General features: G+C 35.2%; 1 protein-coding gene across 7 annotated transcripts in view; it reads left to right on the forward strand.

Annotated features, from left to right (window-relative positions):
• Positions 1-23861, forward strand: part of RBPMS (RNA binding protein, mRNA processing factor) — a 153903-nt gene that overhangs the window by 50714 nt on the left and 79328 nt on the right. For 4 of the 7 annotated variants that reach the window (XR_002783494.1, XR_002783500.1, XM_023538328.1 and 1 more), the window contains exons 2-5: positions 9362-9427; positions 14258-14335; positions 17048-17086; positions 18705-18767. Coding sequence is in view for 4 of the 7 variants with exons in the window: in XM_023538328.1 (XP_023394096.1) it covers positions 9362-9427; positions 14258-14335; positions 17048-17086; positions 18705-18767 (246 nt within the window). In the remaining 3 variants the exon portion in view is untranslated. The remainder of the gene's footprint in view (positions 1-9361; positions 9428-14257; positions 14336-17047; positions 17087-18704; positions 18768-23861) is intronic. The other 3 variants (XR_002783499.1, XM_011371922.2, XM_011371911.2) reach the window with 1 other exon arrangement.

A 23861-nucleotide genomic window follows, 5' to 3' on the forward strand; every position in this document is an offset into this window, starting at 1 on the left:
TTCACCTGGGACATAGCTGTTGGACTTTCCTAGGTGGGGATAAGGGTAAACAGCTATTCTTCCACATAGAGATCTCCAGTCAAACCTGATTGTCTTCCTTTTGCTTTATTACCTGCCTCAATTGTGTCTTATATTTCTACATAAACCCACCTAAGGCTCAAGTATAGTGGAATCTTTTTTTTCCCCTCTTGATTTCACCTATATTTATACCCGCCTCCACCAATTTCTTCTCTGTATCTGAGCTTGAGGTTTTTTGTTTTGTTTTGTTTTGTTTTTTAGATTGCACGTGTAAGAGAGATACTGTATTTGTTTTTCTGACTTATTTCATTTAGCATAATGCCCACAAGTTTTATCCATATCGTCACAAATGGCAAGATTCTTTTTTATGGCCAAATAATATGCCATTGTATATATGTATATATACATGTACCACAATTTATTTTTCCATCCATTGATGGGCACTTAGGTTGTTTCCATGTCTTGGTTATTGTTGATAATGATGCAGTGAACATGGGGGTGCATATAACTTTTGGTGTTAGTGTTTTTGTTTTCTTTGGAAGTGGACTGGTTGGGTCATAGGGTAGTTCAATTTTTAGTTTTTTGATGAATATCCATACTGTTTTCTATAGTGGTTGCACCAATTTACATTCCCACCAACAATGCACGAGGGTTCCCTTTTCTGCACATCCTTGCCCAACACTTGTTATTTTTTGCCTTTTTGATAATTGCCATTCTGAGAAGTATGGGATAATATCTCATTGTTTTAATTTGCAGGTCCCCGATGATTTAATTATACGTATCTTTTCATGTGCCTGTTGGCCATCTATATATCTTCTTTGGAAAAAATGTCCGTTCAGATCTTCTGCCCATTTTAAAATTGGATTGTTTGGTTTTTGCTATTGAGTTGTATGAGTTCTTTATATATTTTGGAAATTAACCCCTTATCAGATACATGATTTGGAAATGTTTCCTTCCATTCAGTGGTTACCTTTTCATTTTGTCGATGGTTTGCTTTGCTGTGCAGAAGCCATTTATTTTGATGTAGTCGCACTTGTTTGTTTTTGCTTTTGTTGTTTTTGCTTTTCTTGCCAGGATCAAAAAATTACTGCCAAGACCGATGTTAAGGAATTTACCATCTGTGCTTTCTTCTAGGTACTTTATGGTTTTGACTCTTACATTCAAGTCTTTAATCCATTTTGAGATAATTTTTGTGTATGGTGTAAGCTAGAGGTCCAGTTTCATCCTTTTGTGTGTGGCTTTCCAGTTTTTCCATCATCATTTATTAAAGAAACTGTCCTTTCCCCATTGTATATTCTTGGCTCCATTGTCATGAATTAATTGACTATATATGAGTGGGTTTATTTCTAGACTTTCTGCTCTATTCCATTGATCTATATGTCTGTTTTTAAGCCAGTGCCATACTGTTTTAATTACTATAGCATTGTATTATATTTTGAATGAGAAAGCGTGATGTCTTCAGCTTTGCTCTTCTTTCCCAAGATTATTTTGGCTTTCAGGATCTCTCTCTTATGATTCATATAAAATTTAGATTTTTTTTGTTCTATTTCTGTGAAAAATGCCATTGGAATTTTGATAGGGATTGCATTGAATCTATATTATTGCTTTGGGTAATACGGACATTTTTAACAATATTAATTTTTCAATCCAAGAACACAGAGTATTTTTAAATTTGTCTTCTTTAATTTCTTCCATTAATGTCTTATAGGTGTCAAACAGTTCTTTCACCTCTTTGGTTAAGTTTATTCCCAGGCATTTTATTCATTCATTCATTCATTCATTCATTCATTCATTTTGACAGAATTGTAAATGGAATTGTTTTCTTAATTTCTCTTTCTGATATTTGTCATTAGCGTATGGAAATACAATAGATTTTTGTGTGTTGATTTCATGTCCTGGAGCTGTACTAAATTCATTTATTAGTTCTAACAGTTTTTAATGGAGTCTGTATATAACATCATGTCATCTTTAAATAGTGAAAGTTTTATTTCCTTTCCATTTTGGTTGCATTTTATTTTTTGTCTAATTGTTCTAGCTAGTAATTCTAATACTATGAACAAAAGTAGTGAGAGTTGGCATCCTTGTCTTATTCCTGAGCTTAGCTATTCACCTTTGAGTGAAATGTGAAGCTCTGGACTTGTCATGTGTGGCCTTTATTATGTTGAGGTACATTCTCTCTCTACCTATTTTGTTGTTGGTATTATTATTATTATTATTATTATTATTATTATTGATAGTGAGTGTTTAATTTTGTCAAGTGCTTTTTCTGCATCTATTGAGATTATATGATTTTTATCTTTCATTTTAGTAATGTTATGTTGACTGATTCGTAGATGTTGAACCACCCTTTCATTCCTAGAATAAATCCCATTTGACCATGGTGTATGATCCTTTTAATGTATTGTTGAATTTGGTTTACTAATATTTTGGTAAGAATTTTTGCATCTTTGTTCACTAGGGATATCGACCTGTTCATTTTTTGTGGCATCTTTGTCTGGTTTTTATATCAGGGTAATGCTGGCCTCTTAATGAGTCTGAAAGAGTTCCCTCCTCTTTTATTTTTTTATTTTTATTTATTTACTCATTCATTCATTTTGGGGGGAAGAGGTTGAGAAGCATTGGTGTTAGTTCTTCTTTGAATGTTTGGTAGAATTCACCAGTGAAGCTGTCTGATCTTGGACTTTGGTCTTGGACTTTTGTTTGTTGGGAGTGATTTAAACCACTAGGCTCAATTTAGTTGTTTTTCCCTTTCCTTCCCTTTTAGAAACTGAAAAATTACAGAGCTATGGGAACCCATATTAAATATTGAAGAAACTTTTAAAATTTTTAGATTCGTTTGAAAAGCATTATTACTGTTGCTAATTTAGGTTATTTCTTAACTTCAAACCTCACCATTTTTTCCCTGACATTTGTTATATGTCTTTCATTGTTCCCAGCTGACATATATAGTCCTACTTGTAAGTCATGCCAAGTCTTCCGAGCCCTATATCCCTTTACATAATTACACATACATACACATATATGTAAACTTAATATTTAATTGATTTAAGATCACATAAATGGTAAACAGACATCATTATAGGTTGTTATCAAATCAAATATGTCTCAGAGGAGAGGTAATTTCTGTAATAGGTTATGGGATTATTAGTTGTAGCCTAAATATATTGGATGTATTCTGGATTTGGAAATTCCTATGATCTAAATTGAAAAATGGAAGTTTTCTCTTTTACTAGAAAAACACATTATAAGCACATTAAAAACGCATTATAATTCTTTAATAACCTGAAATAGTGTATTCCAAAAATTATATTTCAATCATGAGGTATTTTAAATGCAAACAAATATTGTCTAAATGAACTTTCATGTAGACATAGGTTTAGAAAAGTGGGTGGTGTTTAATATTGAGCTCAGCAGTACTTCGTTAATACAGAATATAGCCTCTGTGTGTGTATCTGTGCTCTGTGGACTTCCTTAGGCTTGACGTTACTAGTCTTTTCCCTGGTTGTAGTTTAAAATATTTTAAGTTTATATATTTGACATTTTTATTTTTTATATCATGTGAGATGTATCTAGAATGAGGTATGGATATTAAAGTAGACCATAACTAAGATATCCTACAAGTGATTGAACAGTGATTGAAAATTATAAATTGAGTAAAATATACTTCTTTTTTAAAAAATTCACATTTCATTCTTATGTCTTTTACAATATTGAATCTTATCAATTAAAAATTAATAGGAAAAATATATTTTCTGTAGGGCTTTAAGTATATTTGAAATGCATTTGAATCCATAACTATATAACTTCACTGCCCAACTTTACCAACTGATATAAATCTTTTGATTAATGTGTGTATAATTATTTGTCCAAAAGTTTTTCTAAATATACACTTAAATTTTTTTAACTTTTATTTTGAGATAATTGTAGGTTCACAGAGAAATCCTTTGTGTCTTTTGCCTAATTTTCTTAATGGCAACATCTTGTGAAATTATAGCACAATAACGCAACTAAATAATTGATATTGATATGATCCATTTATTTAGACTTACCCAGTTTTACTTGTGTGTTTTGTTCTGTGGATACAGAACAGTCCCATCACCACAAAGACCCCTGCCATTGGCTTTGTGTAACATGCACCTTCCTCTGCTCACTTCTCCTTTATCCCTTACTCTACAAACTCCTCATCTATCTTCCATCTCTGTAATTTCATCATTTCAAGAATATTATATAAATGGAATCATGTGATTGATATATAAACTTTAGGAACTGAGTTTTTTTACTCAGCATAATTTCCTTGAAATTTATCCAAGTTGTTTGTATTAATGGGTTTTGTTTGTTTTTTGCTAAGGGGTATTTCATGGTGTGAGTGTGCCACAGTTTAACCATTCACTCATTGAAGGACATTTGGCTTATTTCCAATTCTTGGCTATTGTGAATAAAGCATATATGAACATTTGTATACCAGTTTTTGTATAGCAATTGTATTTTTTGTTCAATAAGAAACTGCCAAACTGTTTTCTAGAGGGTTTATACCTTTTTACATTTCCACCAGCAGCTACAGTCATCTGAAGACTTGACTGGGACTGAAAGATCTGCTTCTAAGATGACTCACTCACATGGCTTTTTGGCCTAAGACCTTATTCCTTTATTATGTGGAGTTCCCCAAGGAGCTTCTTGATTATCATTAAGACGTGGTATCCATCTTCCCCCAGAGTGAACAATCCAAGAGAGGAACCCATAGTTCCTTTTTCAACTTAGTGTTAGAAGTCACACACACTCATTTCTGCCATATGCTGTCCATTTGAAGTGAGTCATTAAGTGAAGCCCACACCAAGGGGGAAGGACATTAAGTTCCACATCATGAAGAGGGGAGTAACAAAGAATTCATGGACATATTTTAAAACTGCCTCAAATGGATACTTTTATTGTCTCCATTTTCCAGACGAGGAAACTTCTGAATGGAGAGATTAAATGGCTTATCCAAGGTGCATAGCTATTGCAAGTTGGAGAACTGGAATTTCAATCCCAGCAGCCTGGCTCCACATGAATTTTATTTTTTTTAACTACATATGCTTTACTGCCTTCAGTACTTAACCTCCGAAATGCATATTAAAATGTCAATGACTTTATTCTTCATACTCACCCATATCTGAATTTTTGTGGATTATGTGGCTCCCTCTTTCATGCTTGGTTCCTAGTATTGTGACTTAGTTTTTACATTCACTCATGTAGTTCATTCTAAAGATACTCATTTATTGCCTACTGCTAAGTACTGGAATGCTTACCACTTTCACATGAAGAAGAACTTTGATGTTGAAGGTGAGCTGACCTGGCACTAAAAATTTTAAAGTGTATATTGGGTTGTTTCCCACAATTAAATATTGGAAAGCAAACCTTTTCTCCACATATTTCTCGTTTTGCAATTCTCACACCTTCTTTAGTTGTTAAAACTATGGTGCTTTGTGGATGGTTATTAGGAATGCATTGCAAATTGAGGTTGAAAGTGGTCCTCAGTAAAAATCAAGGTCCACTACTGCTACCAAAGCAATAAATGCTTTAGAGCCCTGGGTGGTGGTGAGTCCATATCTGCCACTGTCTACATGTTTTTTTTTTTCAGATACTTCAAGTGACTTTGAAGACTTCTGTGTGCTATCTAGTTTGGGAGAGGTGGAATGGCTTGTTTGAACAGATCCACTTTGTTAAATAGCAGTCACCCAAACTATGCAGAAGAAAAGAGAGGAGAGGTCCCGGAATTTTGAGAAGATTTTTTTCATATATTCTGCTTGTATTTCATTTTGTTAGGCCATGGAAAAAGTCTGTATTGTGGGTAGCCCAGGTGATTTTTTTTGACTTTCAACTTTGGGATACTCTATAGAATTAAAATCCTAGGGGCAGGTGCACTTTAGGGCATTAGAATGCAAAGTTCTGTTTACAATACACTGGATTAATGTGTACATTTTTAAATCGTTGTGTGTTAGCAATGTAAGCAGTGTGATTGAATGAAAAGTAGGACTCCACAGGCTAACCAGGGAACAGAATAAGCCATGAGAAAGTTAAAGGAAACTAAGGGAAGCCAGGGTAGGGTAAAAAATAGGACCAGAATTAAGGGGTAAAGAATTCTGTTTCTATACAGGAATTCTTGTTGAACTCTAAGGACCTGACAGCCATATATTGTGTTTGACAGCACTCAGTGAATTTACTAATAATGAGGTTAAGTTCTCACATGCACACACTTACATATCTAGTTTTTATCTAGGCTAATTCAAACCCTAAATTTTTGATTTGCTTCTGGTACCCATCTCTCTTTGTGTCTGACAGCACTAAGGAAATTTCTTAATGAGGTTAAGTGCTTACATGTACAGATACATCTCCTACCTATATTTGGGCAGTTTTCAAACCATAGAAATTCTCGATTTGTTTCTTATCCTTTTACACAAATGTATAACAGATGCAAGGGATGGCCTAGATTGAATTTTAATCTCAAGAAGTCCCATCCAAGTGAGAGATTGAGACCTGATTATGTCAACGTTGGGTTGGGCTAGAATAGGCTCATCAAAGAATGAACTTACTTGCATGGTGTACCTAGTGCTAACTTGCTGTCCCAATAGTTGTGCATGACCCGAGCCCTGCATATATGTGTTTATGGAATGCCATGCTCCTCTTTCCACATGTGCTTCCATGAGTCTTCCTTTTCCTGATACTACTGGAAACTTTCTGATCACTTTGGTAAAGAAACCTGGCTTCCGTGAGCCCTAAATAAAGGTGCAAATTTAGTTATTCTGCAGATAGGGTTAACCAACTGAATATCCCTCAAAGCAAACACTGGTGGGTACCTTAAAACTAGGGAAGTGTGCATTGTGGATAATTATGTGGCTTTTTTCTTTAGAAAGGAAAGCAAGTATCAGTTTAAAACTACAATGTGGAGTCAGCGTAGTGATCCTTTTTATCCTATGGTTAGTCAATCCTCGGCATCTGTAGCAACCTAGAACTCTTGAACCAAAACATACCTCCCCAGGACTAGAAAAGGAACGAGTTTTTAAGTCCAGTAGGTGGCCATTGTCAGGAAAAAGAAACGTGACCACTGTTCCACCTTGAAGCCAATGCCAACAAGAAATTAGAGCTTGACCCAAAGGCCTGTCAGAGTCTTCTGAGCTGCAACCAGAATTAAACGCCTGGCAGTCCATTGTAATGATTGTGGTAATCCATTTCCATGGTGGCAACACATGAATGAAAAACCGTAACAGGCAACAAAGTGGTCTTTGGAAGCAGGGTAACCAGTAGTCTTCTGTAAGGCTCAGTTTGCAATATAGTGTTTCAGTTGGGGCTTAATAAGGAAAGAACTAAATCCATTTATACTTTATTTTAGAAGAGTAAAATAATTTAACCAGAGTATAAAACTTAAAACACGGCTCTGGAAACCCACACCCCCTTCCTTTTCCTGCCTTTTGTGTTAAAACAACCCAGCTCTGTGGGATTTATGCTGCATAGGTATGTGGAGCTCTTTTTAACTTCTCTGTTCCTGAAACCAAGTTTATATTGTATATTACATGGTCTCAGAAAAGAGATGGCACTCTCTTAGCTGTTATAGAGCAAGTGCTCCCTGTGTTCTTGTCTTAGTGGAGAGTAGGGTGATCACAAAGCAAGAACACCCTTTTGACTGCAACCAGGATGGTCCTGCTCCTAGAGCCTTAACCTAGAGGTATTGGTGCCCCTTTTTTGGCTAGATTCTATTTTTAGAGTAAGTACAAAGAAATACTGATTTGTGGTTGGACTCAAAATGTGAAGCAAATACATGAATGTGTATTTCTACTACATCAGTTCCCTCTGCAGCAAGGATAGGCAGGAAAATGAAAATTTCTAAGGACAGAAGTAGAGAAGCAGGACCCAAGGTTTATATTTTCAAAGAAAGGAGATATATTTGGACTTGTGTCTCTTTTTTAAATAAATAGTTTATGCATATAAATATTTAAATGCTAAAGTACATAAATATATAAAATGTAAGTTCTGTAAATCCCACCTCTCCTCCCCCACTATTAACATATAGGAAATATTTAATACATTCTTTCAATACTTTTTTTTTTTTTACTTGAGCGTGTACTACCTTATGAAAACACTGAAAGAATTAAATGACAATTTTCTGGTGTTTGCTTTTTTACTTAATAATCAAGAACTTTGTTCTGTATCAGTAAATATAGATATCCACTCACCATTTTGTGCACACTAGTGAGTTTGGGCATCTTTTCAAAAAACTTTCTGAATTATTCATTTACATACATTTGTTAAAATTGGACATATTTACATAAGTATGTTTCAATCTTCATCACTTGAAATGTGAACGATTTTACTGACATTCATGTATCGAGCACACTGTTTGTTAATGGGTGTATAGTCTTGAATTTTTTTGTGATTTGTTACAATTTCATTCTGTGTCGTTGTTGGTTTTGTTTTTTTTTTTTTTTCATTTTTCTCCCTTGTTTCTGGTTGTTTCGTCTCATTTCTCTTTTTCCTCTTCTAAATTTCTGTCATTTATAATGTTAATCTTTTACCTTTTTGTCATATATGAGTATCATTTGATGTTGTGGTAACTTTATTTATATGATTGTGACTGGGAAATGTGGTAGACTCCTTTTGTTTGCCATGTAGTCAGTCACCAGAGGTCTCTACAAGCAAACACTATCTCCCATGAATATACAATGTTATTCTGGAGATTTCTAAAAATAATTCAAGTGATATTTATAGAGCATATACCTGTGCCTAGGACTGTGCTACCCACTGCAAAACAAACAAACAAACAAAAACGCTTTCTAAAACACCTCTTGAAAGTTCTTTCTGTGAATCCACATGTGTGTTTTAAAGAATGATTACACCAAAAGAATGATTTAAACATACAGCACATTTGAAAGCTTCTTTTGGAGTCTACATTTGTACCTTTAAAAATGTGGGTAGATGGAGAAAAAGCTTACAGAGGATAGATGATCATAGACGCACCCCCAAGGGTTTTACTCAGACTGTTTCAAATGAGTGACTACATGTACAGTTATTCATGAGTCATTAGAAAATGAGAAATTGCCTTTCCCCTTCCTAGGAATTTAAGAGGAACCTCAAGAAGTCATCTCAGAGCAGCTAGAGAATGATCCCTAAGACTTTTTCATAAACAATTAAAACATACACAGAAAATGCCCATGGTCTTTGGACACAATGGTGCTTATCAGATGTGGTCACCTACTTGAAAGTGTACACGATTATTCTCTGCTATGTACTGAAATTAACAAGCATTTGTCTATTGGTTTTTATTTTAATGTCTAGATTACTTACAAGATAATGCCTGTGTTCTTCATTAAAGGTGGGAGTCTTTCCATTTCAAGGCTTGTTTTGGCCTTTCTATCCAGAAAAGTTCAAGACTGACACAGTGACCTTACCGAATTAGAGTTTATTAAATTAGATATCAGTCACTGAAATGTGATGTATCTTTCCCAGTGGTAGCGGGCAATGCCATTTGAGAACACATGGTTGGTTTTATCCAAAATGTAACTGGCCTCTGCCGGAACGGTACATAATCGCTGAGCCAAAAAGGCTCTTGCTCATCCTGTTTGGCATAGGACAATTTTTCATAGCATTTATTCTTTTTGTCCTGTTGGGGTAAAAACGAAGTTAGAGATATATCCACAGAGTCCATTAGAGTCCCTTTGGGATAGAGCCGTCAGCAGCTTTATGTCTTGAACTTCTATGAAGCATGTTGTGTCCTTGACTAAGAAATGTGTTTCCCCATGCGTCCGATAAAGTAAACATCTGTGATGCTAAAGGCATAGTGCCAGGCACATCTGTGTCCTTAGACACTGTTGGTAAATTAAGGGCTGCTCTGGATAATGATTGACCTGCCACAAAGTTCATTTGGTGTCTTTTATTTGCTGTGTTTGGGGGAACTTTTTTCCTGAGTATTTGATCATGGATTTACATTTCTTAAACTCTTGTATCTCAGTATTTGGGTTCTAATTGGTTACTTTATAAATGAGCGAAGCTTTTTGTTATCACAGAAGGTCTTGTGTGCATCGTTTCCTTCACTGAAGGTAAGCTCCCTGCAGTCAAGAGTCATGGCCTACCTCTGTGATTTCTATAAACAGCAAAGACAAAACCCAGAAGCGCTTCGTTGTTTAATGGCTCAGATAAAAAATGTGGTGAGAAGAGTAGGGAAACTGAAATGTTTTCAAATATCCTCAATTCTAGGTCCCAGTCACCTGGGATTCATAGAAAAGTATGAATTACATAGTCAAGAAGAGTTTTTTTCTGCTTTTTATGCATGATCTTTTTTTAACCTAATGAAGTTTAGAATTATATATCTAGGAAGAGTTTTCCCCCCTCCTCTCCCCATTCATTATGCATGATTTAAAAAAAAAAAAAACCTTGGTTAATATAAAGTTTGACAAGTCTGAGGAAGTCTAGAAAGGATTCAAAGCACATGGATTCCAAGTGCTTGGATTTAAGTGACCTTTAGTTGTACTCATAATTTTATAGTGTAAGTATTTAAGAATTTTTTTTCTTAGTATATATGTTCTGTCAGAGAAGAGAATATCTCTTCAGTGAGAACTGACATATCCTGGCAGATTTCTGTGACAATATTGGGTTTCACTAGGTTCTAGGAATTGAAAGTTGTGTCCACGTGTAAACAAAATGTCAGACATCTTAATTGCCTCTAATTTAATGAACAAAAAAGATGCTTTGAGCCTCTTGTCATCTATGGGCAAGTGGCAAATGTAGGCCTAACAGTTTTTTGTGTTTTTTTTTTTTTCCAACGTATAACAGTTTCCTGTTGAGACAGAGATAAGAATCTCTTTTAATTCTCAAACATATACATTAGACAGTTTTCTTCATAAAACTGATAGTTTTGATTATAAATATTGGCATTATTTATAGTTTCCTCAAGAAAGCAAAGAAATAAAAAATGAGACAATTCCCAAGCTAACAAAATAAACTTAATAGTATCTAATACATACTTATTATAGAAAGATAGAACATACACATAAGCTAATAAAAAACATTAAAATCACTTCTTATTGTACCACTCAGGGCTAAAACCATATAAATATAAATGTTTTGGTGTATATCCTACAAGGTATATTTTCCCTCTTCAAATACATGTATGTTAGCTGTTTTATAGAATATAACTGAACTATATGTACTTTTTCTTTGAACATCATTTTTATTGGTTGCATAATACTACATTTTATGGATGTAGATGAATCTTAATTTATGCCAAGTTTCTTGTTGATAACCCCCAGAGTTCTAGTGGGGGCGTTGCTAAATTATTTGACTTGCAAGTTTGTAAAGCCTTTTTCTTTAGGCATGAGGATGGTAGGACAGTGTGGGAGTAAGAATAAAGTGACATGAAAACTTTTGGAGGTGATGGATGTGTTCAGTATCTTGATTATTGTAGCACTATAAATGGTAGTTTATTTCCTAAGGTAACTCCCAAAATCCTAATTGATACCTATCACATAGTTAGGTTTGCCTGCTGGACAAATGGTACTCCAGTGTTTAAAACATAGATCTGCTTATCATATTATTTCCATGGAAATCTCTGTAATTTAGTCAGTACCTGGCATAGTGTAAGACATATAATGGGCACTCAACAAAATCTGCATAAAAGGAAGTTGGAATTCTCTTTCTGCCCAGGGTGTCTTAGCCAGAGCAGCCAAATAGAACAGATGAGTGTTCACTTTCTGGACTATAGGAACACCAGATAGCAGGATTCCCTTTGACAATTGTCAATAATTCAGCCTTAACAGCTTTGATAAAGAAAGTTCTTAGGAAAGAGTCTTTATCACTGGCAAAGCTGAGGGAGAAGGGAAGAAGCAAAAGATATATTGAACAACAAATTTGACCTAATTGACATTTATAAAACACTCCACCCAACAACAATAGAATACACATGTTTTTAATACACAGAGAACCTTCATTAAGTTCTGGGCCATAAAACAAGGAATTGAAGGCAGTTTTCTAAAAAGTAAAGTGTATACATACCACATCATCCAGCTATTCCACTCCTAGGTATTTCTCTAAGAAGAAAGAAAATATATGTCATGCAAAGACTTTTTATAGCTATTTTATTTGTAAAAGCCAACATCACTTCAATGTTGATGGGACATTGAGGTTATTTCTAGTGAATGGATAAATGAACTATAACATCCATACAACAGAATCCTACTCAGTAATAAAATATAAGACTATTGATAAATGCAACAATGTGAATGAATCTCAGAATAATCAGACTAAAGGGAAAGAGGCCAGACAAAAAGAATGCATACTTTATGCTTCCATTTAGTATGTATGTTCTAAAGTTTTGTATAATCTGTAGTGACAGAAGGCATATCAGTGATTGCCAGGGCATGAGGATAGTAGGACAGGGTGGGAGGAAGATTAAAGGGGCATGAAAACTTTTGGAGGTGATGAATATGTTCAGTATCTTGATGGTTGTGTCAGTTTCACATGTTATGCATATGTCAAAATATATCAAATTATAAACAAGATATACAGTTTATTATATATCAATTATACTTCAATAAAGCTGTCTAAAATATGAATGAATAAGCAAATAATAAAATAAGATACAATACTGGGGCTATTTAACTCATTGTGTTTATTAAATAATCTATATGCAAGCGGCATGATATTTCACTGTGTATTGTGCTAGATCAATAAAAGAATCTCGTTTTGTGCTTCTTTACAACCAGAGACAATGGAAAGTGTTAGGATTCTAGAACATGTTCTCCCTATTTCTCACTGAGGAAACATCTTTCATATTTACACATTAACAATTGCGCATTGAATTTTTCTTCAGCAACATGATTTCTAATGAGGAGCTCAGTCATTTATCAGTCTGAGTAGAGAAGAGGAATAGAAAATGCAGGAATGAAGCTAAAGTCGTAAAAACAGAGTAGAATGGTGGTTACTAGGGGCTGGGGAGTGAGGGAAATGAGATGTCGGGTAATGGGTACAGACTTCCAGTTAGAAGTTAAATAAGTTTTGGGAATCTAATAAATAGCATTGTGATTATAGTTAACAGTACTGTATTATATACTTAAAAGTCGCTGAAAGTAGATATTAAATGTTCTCACTACAAAAAAAGAAATAGTAATTACGTGATGTGATGAAGGTATTAGTTAATGCTCTGATGGTAATCATTTTGCAATATATAATACCAAATCAACAGGTACATCTTACACAATGTCATATGTCAGTTATATGTTAGAGCTAGGGCAGGGTACTGACTAAAGCCACACAAAATACATTAAACTAAGTACAAAACAATGTGGTGGTATTGATAAGTCAGTGGTTACTCTTTGCCTGTTAATTCAAGACCAAATTCTTGAGCCAGTGACTTTTGATGTCCCCTGTGGTTTGATCCTCAGCTACCTGTTCAATTTGCGTCACCCATCTCCCAAAATACACTGTGCTATCCCCTTTTCATTGCCATCATTCATGTTTTTTTCTGCCTGTGACTTTTCCCCATCCTACATCATCTTTTATATCTATGTGGTAAAATCCTATCTATCCTTTAAGTTCCCATTCAGATGCTAACGTGTTTTCTCTGATCCTCTCATCTGGAAGTGTGTCATCCGTGTTCTGTGTTTTAGTAGACACTGTTCACACAGTTTGTACCGTGGGCCTTATAGGTATAAGTCAGTGAGGTCTGCCCTTTTGTTTTGGAATTGAGAAGGTACAGAGTTAAGCATTTTAGCTACTATTTAGATGTGTTTGAATTGTTCAGTAAACTTTCACATTTATTAAAATTACTGTAATGCTGATGAGGGAATCAATGAAAAGACAAGCAGAAGTAAACAAAATTTTTTTTAATTTCATTTTTGAACCACACACTGTTCATTTGATTAGAGCAAAGGAATGGTAGATTTACTGTCCTCATCCTCATGACATGTTTTTCTTAAGCTAAGAATTTGACTATCTAGATTGTCTTGTCTCACATTTTTTAGAACCAGGGCGTGTCTAGTTGGAAAAGAAGTCATTTTGTGAATTTAAATCAGCTAGAGGTTGTTCACTTTGAATAATCCACATAGAAGAATTGGCCTAATGGCATCTTAACATTAGAGTATTCATCATGTCATTGAAAGAACACGAATTAGGTAGGGTTTGTGGAATATTTGAAGAAATGCGTTTTTGAAATTTTAAGTGAGAGCTGTTCTCTGGATTCTACTCCTAAATATCACTTCTCATATTTATTTTCCAGGTCCGGACCCTATTCGTCAGTGGTCTCCCTCTGGATATCAAACCTCGGGAGCTCTATTTGCTATTCAGACCATTTAAGGTACCTGTTCTTTCAGAAATTGCCAAAGGAAACAAAAAGTGTATGTGTGAGCTTCATGGGAGCTCTTTGGAGGAAGAAATGAAATGTTTGAGAAAGTACCCTATAAAGTGACATTTTTAAATGATTAGTAATGGAGACTTAACAACTCAGTTGTAATGTACAGAAAAGACTGAAGCTGCCATTTGTCTACCCATCAGCTAATCTAGAGACTTCTCTTATTCATGTGAACATGTATCTGTTTCTGTTCTACATAGAGCAGCCTCCTCTGCCAATTGGAGGTATTCTTCTTAGTACAGGTCACCAAAAAATATTATGAATTACTGATTATGTATTTATATTTCAAATGTGATAATAAAGTCAAGTCCTATCCCTAGGAGATTCTTTCTTAGTTGAAATAGTTCTGTTAACACTATTCTTTGGAGACATGGTACATTAAATAGTCTTTTATGAATTAGACTAGGAACCTAACACCATTATTTTTTTTTCCATGGGAAAACAAGTCCTACATTTCAAATAAAGTAAAATAGTGGCATGAATTGAGTGGACTCTTTCCTGGTGCTTAGTGAAATATTTAATGGAGTGTGACTATCGAGATAAACCTACTTTAGGGATACTTAATGTTGCTGGGATTGAAGACTTAACAGGAAGTTGAACTAAAGCTGAAATAAGCATGGAGAAGAATCAAAGGTTAGCCTGTGGAGGATAGGAGAAGACTGAGACTGGGAAAATTGTGGGCTGGAGGCCTTGGCCCTCAAGGAGTAAACCTAAGTATGATAAATTTAGGAACTGTGTCTGAACTAGTCATCAAAGACATATCAGCAGTAATACCTGGCCAGGCCACACTTATGATTAGGCGATGGACCATTTTGATTTCTAGTTAAAGATTCATCCCCATTGAAGCAGGACCCCAGCCACAGAGGCAAGACAGGTTGAGAAAGAGGAGAGGGAATAGGATGTGACAGCTGAAAACAGCTAGGTTGGAAAGAAAGAAAGGGAGGATTGAGGGGGCAGCCAGTTAAAATCAGCAAAGATAAAACAGTCTAGCTTATGTGCCAAGAAGGCACCATGTAATAATGGATATAATTCCATTCTGACAGCCATCCCCTTAGTGCAATAAGAATGATGACAGTACAGAGGGAAACAGAAAGGTTAGGCATGAGGTTAGCTGAGAGGAAGTAGGAAAGAAAGAGATGGTGTTGTGGGGAGAGAGTGCCAACTTTATAAAGTTTATTTCCTGAGTTTTTTCTACAAAGTTGCAGTTTTTACTATTTCTTTTGTAGGATGAGGACTTTTTAAACTAATCGATCTTCTTAATTAATGTACAAAATATTGTGTGTGTATGTTTGTGTGTGTATAGATATTCGGCCATCAAGCCCCTTACATGAATTATTCAGTTCTCATCACAATCCTTTAAAGTGAGTTGGCCTTATTTTTTTAAATGAGGAAGATTTTGGAGCAGTTGAATAAATTTTGCTCAAGGTTTACACATAGAATAAATGGCAGAGTCAGGATTCAAACCCAAGCAATCTAGCTCTGCCATCCCTGTTCCGAAGTACTGTGTGATACTACTTTTCTTCTTATGACTTGAGAGCACAATATATCCCTACCAGTGGTGTTTTACTTGAGTGAAATATCCATTTGTCCTTTGCCACTGAGCCCTTCAGGGTGTTTAAACCTCCAGGTATTTTAGAGAAAGCACCTTGAAAAAGAAAGAGGCGGGGCTGTGAATCATGACCTCTTTGGCCAGAAGAGCTCAAGGCTGTTGAGGTAAAATGTTTACAGTAGCTAATTAGTTGCATAGTTCTCTGCTGGGAAGATAGGGGAATGAATCAATCCCAACATCCTGCCCAGAAATGCTGTGTTAAAGTCAGGACCCTGCTACATTCCTAACAACCCTCTTTTAATTAAAGTCCGAGGAGGTTGACCATAGTCTGCAAATCTGTCTCTGTACTGATATGTGTGGTGGTCAATCATGTCAAGTGGTGTTTTTCCCTGCTTGTGTAATCCATCAGTGCAAGCCATCAGCCATTGATTATTTTCAGAAATAAACACTTTGTTATCCTTATTCTGAGGAGCCAGGGAGGGATGAAGGAAGGAAGTAAAAAAGAGGGTTTCTATCTTCCTTTAGGATGAGCTGGAGTGAAAACCCAAAAGGGAATTTTTGCTTGTCTCAATCAGAATACCAGCATGAAAAGTGGCTGATTCAATATATAAGCAAAAGAACTCAACAAGATTTAGCATCATTACTTGCTTAACCTTTTCTGACAGTTTTGAAATTTTGATTAATAACTTCTATCTAGTGCATTCTTAATGTTTCGTTGTTGTCTTATAGCAATTACATAATCAAGTTTAACATACTCTGGCCTTCCTATCTTATTAAATTTACCCCCCTTCTCTCTCCTAGTTCTATAAAATAAAGAGATCTGCTGTTAGAGACACACTCATTTTCCTACCATTAAAAAAATAAGAAAAAAAAAAACATAAAAATGCATGAATTTCAGGGCTTGATTACTTTTAGGCCCCAAGAATGCAAACATAGGCATAGGTATGTGTGTGTGTGTGCATAATTTGCTTTTGTGGTTAACTTGAAAGGCATTTGTGAAAAGAGGTAGTCAATAGCCATAAAGAAATCATTTTTACTTGAGCAAGATGCTATAATTACTTTTTTTCTTAGTACTTTGTTTAGGTCTAAATTTGGTTCTTTGTTTTCAGGGCTACGAGGGTTCTCTTATAAAGCTCACATCTAAGCAGGTAAGAATTTTAAACTTGCATGTAAATGATCACTTCTACAATAAGTGCGAATTGACTTCAAGAATGTTACTGTGGTTCAACATTATTTCCATTAGGATTTTATTTTGGGTGATAAACACACAATAGAATATACAGTGTCAAATTATAATGTACACCTGAAAATTATATAATTGTATTAACCAATGTTACCCCAATAAACTTAATTTTTAAAAAGTTAAGAATAAATTAAATAAAAGAAAAAATAAAATAAAATTAAGGGTGAGACTGGTTAGGAATTAGCACAGAAAAATGATTTGTAATTCCATAGTCTCCAGCTAGGATTACTGGAACTACCCCCAAAGAAGGCAAACGTGATGCATCCAGCGTAGTTATCTATATATTCAAAATTAATTATTATCCAGATTCATTTTTATTCTCAATTCTATTTTTTTTAAATAAAGTTAAACAGGCAATCTTTCACAACTGGTGTATCTTGTGGTAAAGAATTATATTGTCTTTCAAACCCTTAATGGATGTGGTAATCAGTGGCCCTAACAGTTCCAGCAAGATTATTGAAAATTTTCAGCTATATTCTTTTTTCTAATGCTGACCAGTTGGCATCCTCACCTCCTACTCACTTTCCATTACTCAAAGAATTCCCTGTTTTATTGGGCATAAGCTATGTTACAAGCATCCTTCTGGACTGAAAAATATTGAATCTAAAAGGATTATGACCCCTCTCTCTTTAGTTAGAACAGTATGGCTTACATACCTAATTAAACACAAGCCTTTTTTATTTTATTTTATTTTTCATTAAGTTTATTGGGATAACATCGGTTAATACAATTATATAATTTTCAGGTGTACATTATCATTTGACATCTGTATATTCTATTGTGCGTTTACCACCCAAAGTCCAGTTTCCTTCAGCTGCCATATATTTGATCCCCTTTACTCACTTCACCCTCCCCCTACCCACCTCTATTTGACCCCCTTTAACCGTCTACCTACCCCCTCCTCCCCCACTCCCACTCCCACTAGTCTCTAGTCCATGAGTCTCTGTTTGTCCTGTTCATTTGTTGCTTTTAGGTTTATATCCCACATATAAGTGATATCATTAAACACAGGACTTTTAAAGGTACCCCTTGGGATTTGCGATGACTGTGTTCCTTTTGTAATTGTGATCATGCAACAAGAGTATAGGGCTTTTATCGTTGTGTCATTATAGTCCTTGCACTTACGGTGTACCAAAAGGTGATTTGGTTCTCTTCCCATTTTAAAAGATGAAGAAACTGAGATACAGTGAATTTGATTTAGGAAAGTAGAGCCTCTTGACCCAAGTTTTTCTCTATCCCCTTGTTCACTGCTGCTCACTTTTCAACTCCTTCTAGATTATTTTTATGATTCTCTGAATCTCCAGCTATGTCCTAGAAGAACCACCCTCACAATTCCTTTTATTTGTGTTAGAAATTTGTCTAAACCACTGAGTCAAGATTCTTCAAGACTGGTTTTCTTATTTCTACACCATTGCCCATGATCATTTCTTTATCTTAGCTCTTCAGTTCGATATCACCTTTGATCCAGAAAAATAGCTATCCCCTGATTATTTTTCCCTTCATATTTGTTTTTCTTTCTTCAGCCCGTAGGTTTTGTCAGTTTTGACAGTCGCTCAGAAGCAGAAGCTGCAAAGAATGCTTTGAATGTGAGTACTAATGATGTAATCATTGGGGGCTTCCTTATGAGGTGAGGAGAAGTGACAGAACCTCAAATGGAAGGAATATGTCTTCTCAATCTAACATCAATTTAATTAGCCCTCTAAAGAGATTTTTCCTAGAATTGTGGTCAGATGTACAAGCTATTAAATAACATTTTGCTCTTCTCTAGCTTTCACTATAATGCTCAAAATACCTGATGATGTGGGTCTCACAGCACAGTCATATCTCAGTGGTGGTACAGAGCTTAGTTTGGCCATCATTATACTCTTGATGGCTAAGGCTAAGCCAAGAGTAGATCAAAATCTTGATTTTCCTTATTTCATAAAGTTTTCATTTTATGTATGTGGCTTTTTGTTTTTTAAATGGGTCATAGTCTTTATTCTGATTGATAAAAAACATGCATATATGGTTTTCCCAAAGACATTCTGTACTATGATATAAAAGACATTCTGTACTGTGATATAATAAGTGATAGTAAACTATAATTGAATAGAGATAGCTGTATTTGGTTTGTAGGCATCTTGTCTGCCATATGTTGTGAGACTTTAACCAGCTTTACTTCAGTAAATGTTTTTCCCCTTTGATGTGTTGAGAAACAAAACAAGAGAATCAAGCTAAGAGAGGGTGGAAGGAAGCCGATTTAATTTAGTTCTAGATGCTGAGAGCTGATCTTCAGGTGAGGAGTCTCAGTGAAGAATCTGGCTCCATCCTGCTCCAGGTGTTTGGCCTAAGCAGCTGTGAATGAGGACTGAGTAATGCTGCCAAAAGTGTTTAGGGTGCTTATGGAAAGGCAGCTGGCCAATTGACTGGTTGCAATCTGAGTGTCATTGTGTAAGCTTCTGTGAACTTGTCACTGGCCTTTATGTTGCTTTAGAATCTATAGGTACCCCTGCCAGTTGCTCCTCTGAATGCCTGGATGCTAAGAGGGACCATGCCGAGGTGGGGCTATAGGAGACATTTGATGGCCTGATAACTTGGTGTCCAGGGAAAGGGCCTCCAAGGGATCTGTTTACTCAACATAATGGTGTTATTGTGACACAATCTTGAGAGTTTTGGGGGCTTTGAAAAAAAGTGCATACACTCTCAGAAGAAATGGTTTGATTGTTGTTGGTTTTTCATGAAAACATACAGGAAAGTCTTAGGAATCTAGGAACTCCAAAGAGCTCAATTTTTCTGGATTTGATAAATGACCTCCTGGTCAGAATAACTTCAGTCTGTTTCTCTTCCACAGAACAAAATACAAACCAGTTATTTATTGAGCACCAGTGGTACACACTTAAGCAAAACGTATAATCGAATGTTTTAATGTAAAAATTATTTTGTGATTTTTTGCATTACAAAGACACAACCAGAATTTTCTCAAAAAAAAAAAAATTGAAACTCAAAAATAAAACCATGATTTCTATTTAGGCAGTGTTTTTCATGAAGATTGGCATCTTTCTAAATGCAGAAATGTTCTGGGTCCTTCAAAGTCATGTTAAATGCAATTTTCACCAGGTTCTTTTCATTGTTCTTCTAAAGGAAGTAACAGCAGTTGAAGCTTGTTCACAGAATAGGCTCTTCATTGCTTTGTTTTATCTTTGCTGTGTGGATAAAGATGTCATGACCCTCTGTCTGAAGAACAGTAGGCTTTTATAGTGGCCTCTCTCATCTGAAGGCAACATTCCCTTATTGGCTAGGTTATTAAATGGTAATAGTCATAAGCTGTGTTTCCTTGCATGACAAGCAGATCATAGCAATATAATTTCAATTCTTCCTGGTGCCTGAGGGTTATATCATGATAAATATCAAGTATCAAGCATTGAGCCATGCTATAACATAGTGATATAGGTGTTTAAGCCCATCCCTATGCCAAATGCCCCCAGATGATTGTGCTTTTTTGACCTAAGGTCTGCCTGTGCTTAGCTCTTCCTTTTTTTCCACTGGCAGCATGCCTTCCTTTAGCAGCATTCTCTCCCTTAATCATTAATTCTCTTTATTGCTCATGTAATAATAACTGGGGAAGAACTCCAAGCAAAATAGAACTCCGAGCAGAGTTCTCCAAGCGAATTCTGTTCTGTGGAGCTAAAGGTAACTCTTAATGTTTACCTGTGGAGTACTGAACCTGAGCTTTCTTCTGCTCAGAGGCTGACTTTTGAGTATAGGGCTTTTATTGAGCTCCTGGTTGATCTCTTTCTCAATGTGTTTAACTTTTAAATATGAGGCATTAGAGGTCTTTGCACCTTAGAAACCATCCTATTGTTATAGTTCAGGGAACTGAGGCCTAGACAGGACAGATGGCTCAGTTCAGGAAGTGTAGGTTTAGAGCTACAAATAAAAGTAAGCCTCTTGCATCTTATTCCTGGTGGCAATGACAGCCTATTTAATTCACGATGTCCAGGACAAACAGCAATGATAAAGTTTGGTATGTGACCATTGAGCAAGGTTCCTTCTCTCTGCAGAAAAAAATGGGTCCTTTCAGGGTAATACTTAATCACGAAACTGACACATGTTCTGTATGACCCAACATATTATGTTCTTTTTCAGGGCCATCTTTTCTCATTTGTGAATTAAAAACATATGATGCTCATAACTATTACAAAATTTTCTCCTCGTGTCATTTGTTCAGGCTTCTCTTAAAAGCCTTTTCTCACATTCTTTTGGGGAAAGTTCCATGTTGTAATGTTTTGTTTGATTCTGCTATTGAGAAACTTAAACCTCAATTCAGTATGACTCTCAGTATAAAAGTTTCATGGTGTTATGAACCACTTCTCCATGTCTGGAACGTTTCTTCCTATTTCTCTGTCTTGGTTTCTATTTGTTTGAATTATTAGTATTAATAATTAGTCTTTTCCCGAAATGACTGTTTTTTAAATCCATTCATTTTCTTCCATTTTTGGATTATGCTTCAGTCAGTTTGATAACTTTATGGGAAAGCTTAGATTGAATTAAGTAGTATCATTGAACTTTCATCGGGGGTTACTCGTATCTTCTAAATATATATAGTGTATTTTGTTTTTATAGCAAAAACTCTCAAATTTAGCTAAAAATAACCCAAACCCAGACATCCTTTCAGGTTATCTATGTTCCCATTAGTCCATTTGATTAGAAACCCCATTTTTTCTTTAAACTGACAGCAAAATATCTGACCTATCCTTCACCCTCCACACACATTTGTAATTTCTGTACTGGCAGTTTTCCATTTTCCATGCTAATAGAAAGGGGAGCCTTTATAATTTGGGAATGTAAATCAAATACATTGATACTGAAAGTTCACCGGCTTAGTAAAAATTTGATTTGTGGAAATTTTAAGAATACAAGAAGCAGGGCAGATCTAAGGATAAAGACCCTGAGCAGAAATGGGAATAAGCCATCTCTGGCTGTTCCTACCAACTGCGAAAACCCCAATATTGCCATTGTTGCCTACCTGAAATTGTGTTTTAATGAGTGATTTGTAATTAATACTTCAGATCAACAGACTCGTCATGCTCCTTGCTTCTGTACATTTCCTTAATAGGCATTGTCTTAAAACTAGTGTTTGGAAATCACTCATCTAAAGTACTTTAAAAGGTCATGTGTGGACTTTCGAGCATACATGCCATTTTGTTTGATATTCCTCCTCCCCTAATTTTAAATAGCTGTTATTGGGGTAGGTTTTATCATAGTCTCTGTTATAAATTATTATGTTAGAGCAGAGATGTCTGATGTTATTAAATTCTGTAATACAAATTGCTTTCACAAATAAACATTGCTTAGGCTTGACTTTTAAACTAGACTCCTTGATCTAAGTGTTCTCTATTTATCCTTGCACCCTCAAGTCCACTAGGTTCTTTTTAAAATAAGCTGTATTAGATAAAACTCTGCACGTGATTTGCTTATTTAAAATGTACAATTCAGTGGTTTTGATGTTATTTTAATTGTGATAAAATATATATAACAAAATTTTCACTTTAATGATTTTTTAAAGTGTACCATTCAGCAGCATTAATTGCATTCACCATGTTGTGCAACCATCACCACAATTCCCCCAATTTTTCCATCACCCCAGAGACTATGTAACCTTTAAGCAGTACATCCTCTTTTTCCCTCCAGCCCCTAATAACCTCTAATCTATTTTCTGTCTCTATTAATAAGTGGCCTATTCTAGGTATTGGAATATTTGTCCTTTTGTGTCTAGCTTCTTTCACCTAGCATAATATTTTGAAGATTCACCCATACTGTAGCATGAATCAGAATATCTTTTTTTGGCTCAGTAAAATTCCACTGTATGGATATACCACATTTGATTCATCCATTCATCTGTTGATGGACACTTGCGTCGTTGCCACCTCTTGGCTATTGTGATTAATGCTTCATTGAACATTGGTGTACAAGTATTTATTTGAATAGGGACAGTTCCTTTTTAATTCCTTTAGATATATACTTAGGAGCGGAATTGCCAAGTCATATGGTAATTGTATTTTTAGATTTTTAGGAACCTCCAAACCTTTCCATAGTGGCTGCACCATTTTACATTCACACCAGCAATATTACGAGGTTCTAATTATTTTATATCCTCACCAGTAATTGTTGTTTTCTGTTTTGGGGGGGTTTGTTTTGTTTTGTTTTTAGCTATGACCAACCTAGTAGGTGTGAAGTAATCATTGGGTTCTTGATAAATGCTTTTTGACAGATTTCAGTCGTACAGTTGGGTTCTTTTGGATTCCCACCTGATTTAAAATGTTTCTTTTAACAGGGATTAGTAACATTCCTATGATGGTAGTTCTAATTAATGTAACTGTATTACCCTTAAATAGTTTACCTGTTAATAAAAGAAGGTTGGAGAAAACTCAACTCAACCATTGGATGATTCTTTTAAATACAAGACTTGCATGTTGTATATACAAGAATACAAAACATAAGACATGAAGGAAAGGTATTTTCTCAAGATCTACATAGATTTCAGAATAAAGAAATGAAAGCAGTTTGGTATTGAAGAAGGAAAAGTTGGCAGTTATTCAGACTTCCAGTGCAAAGATGCCTTAATAATAAATGGAAAATGAAGAGAAATTGAGGATATATAGTATTAAATTATTAATCTTTAAAGAAATTTATTGATTCAA

The sequence above is a fragment of the Pteropus vampyrus genome, unplaced genomic scaffold, assembly GCF_000151845.1.
Source record: "Pteropus vampyrus isolate Shadow unplaced genomic scaffold, Pvam_2.0 Scaffold8, whole genome shotgun sequence".
NCBI lineage: Eukaryota > Metazoa > Chordata > Mammalia > Chiroptera > Pteropodidae > Pteropus > Pteropus vampyrus.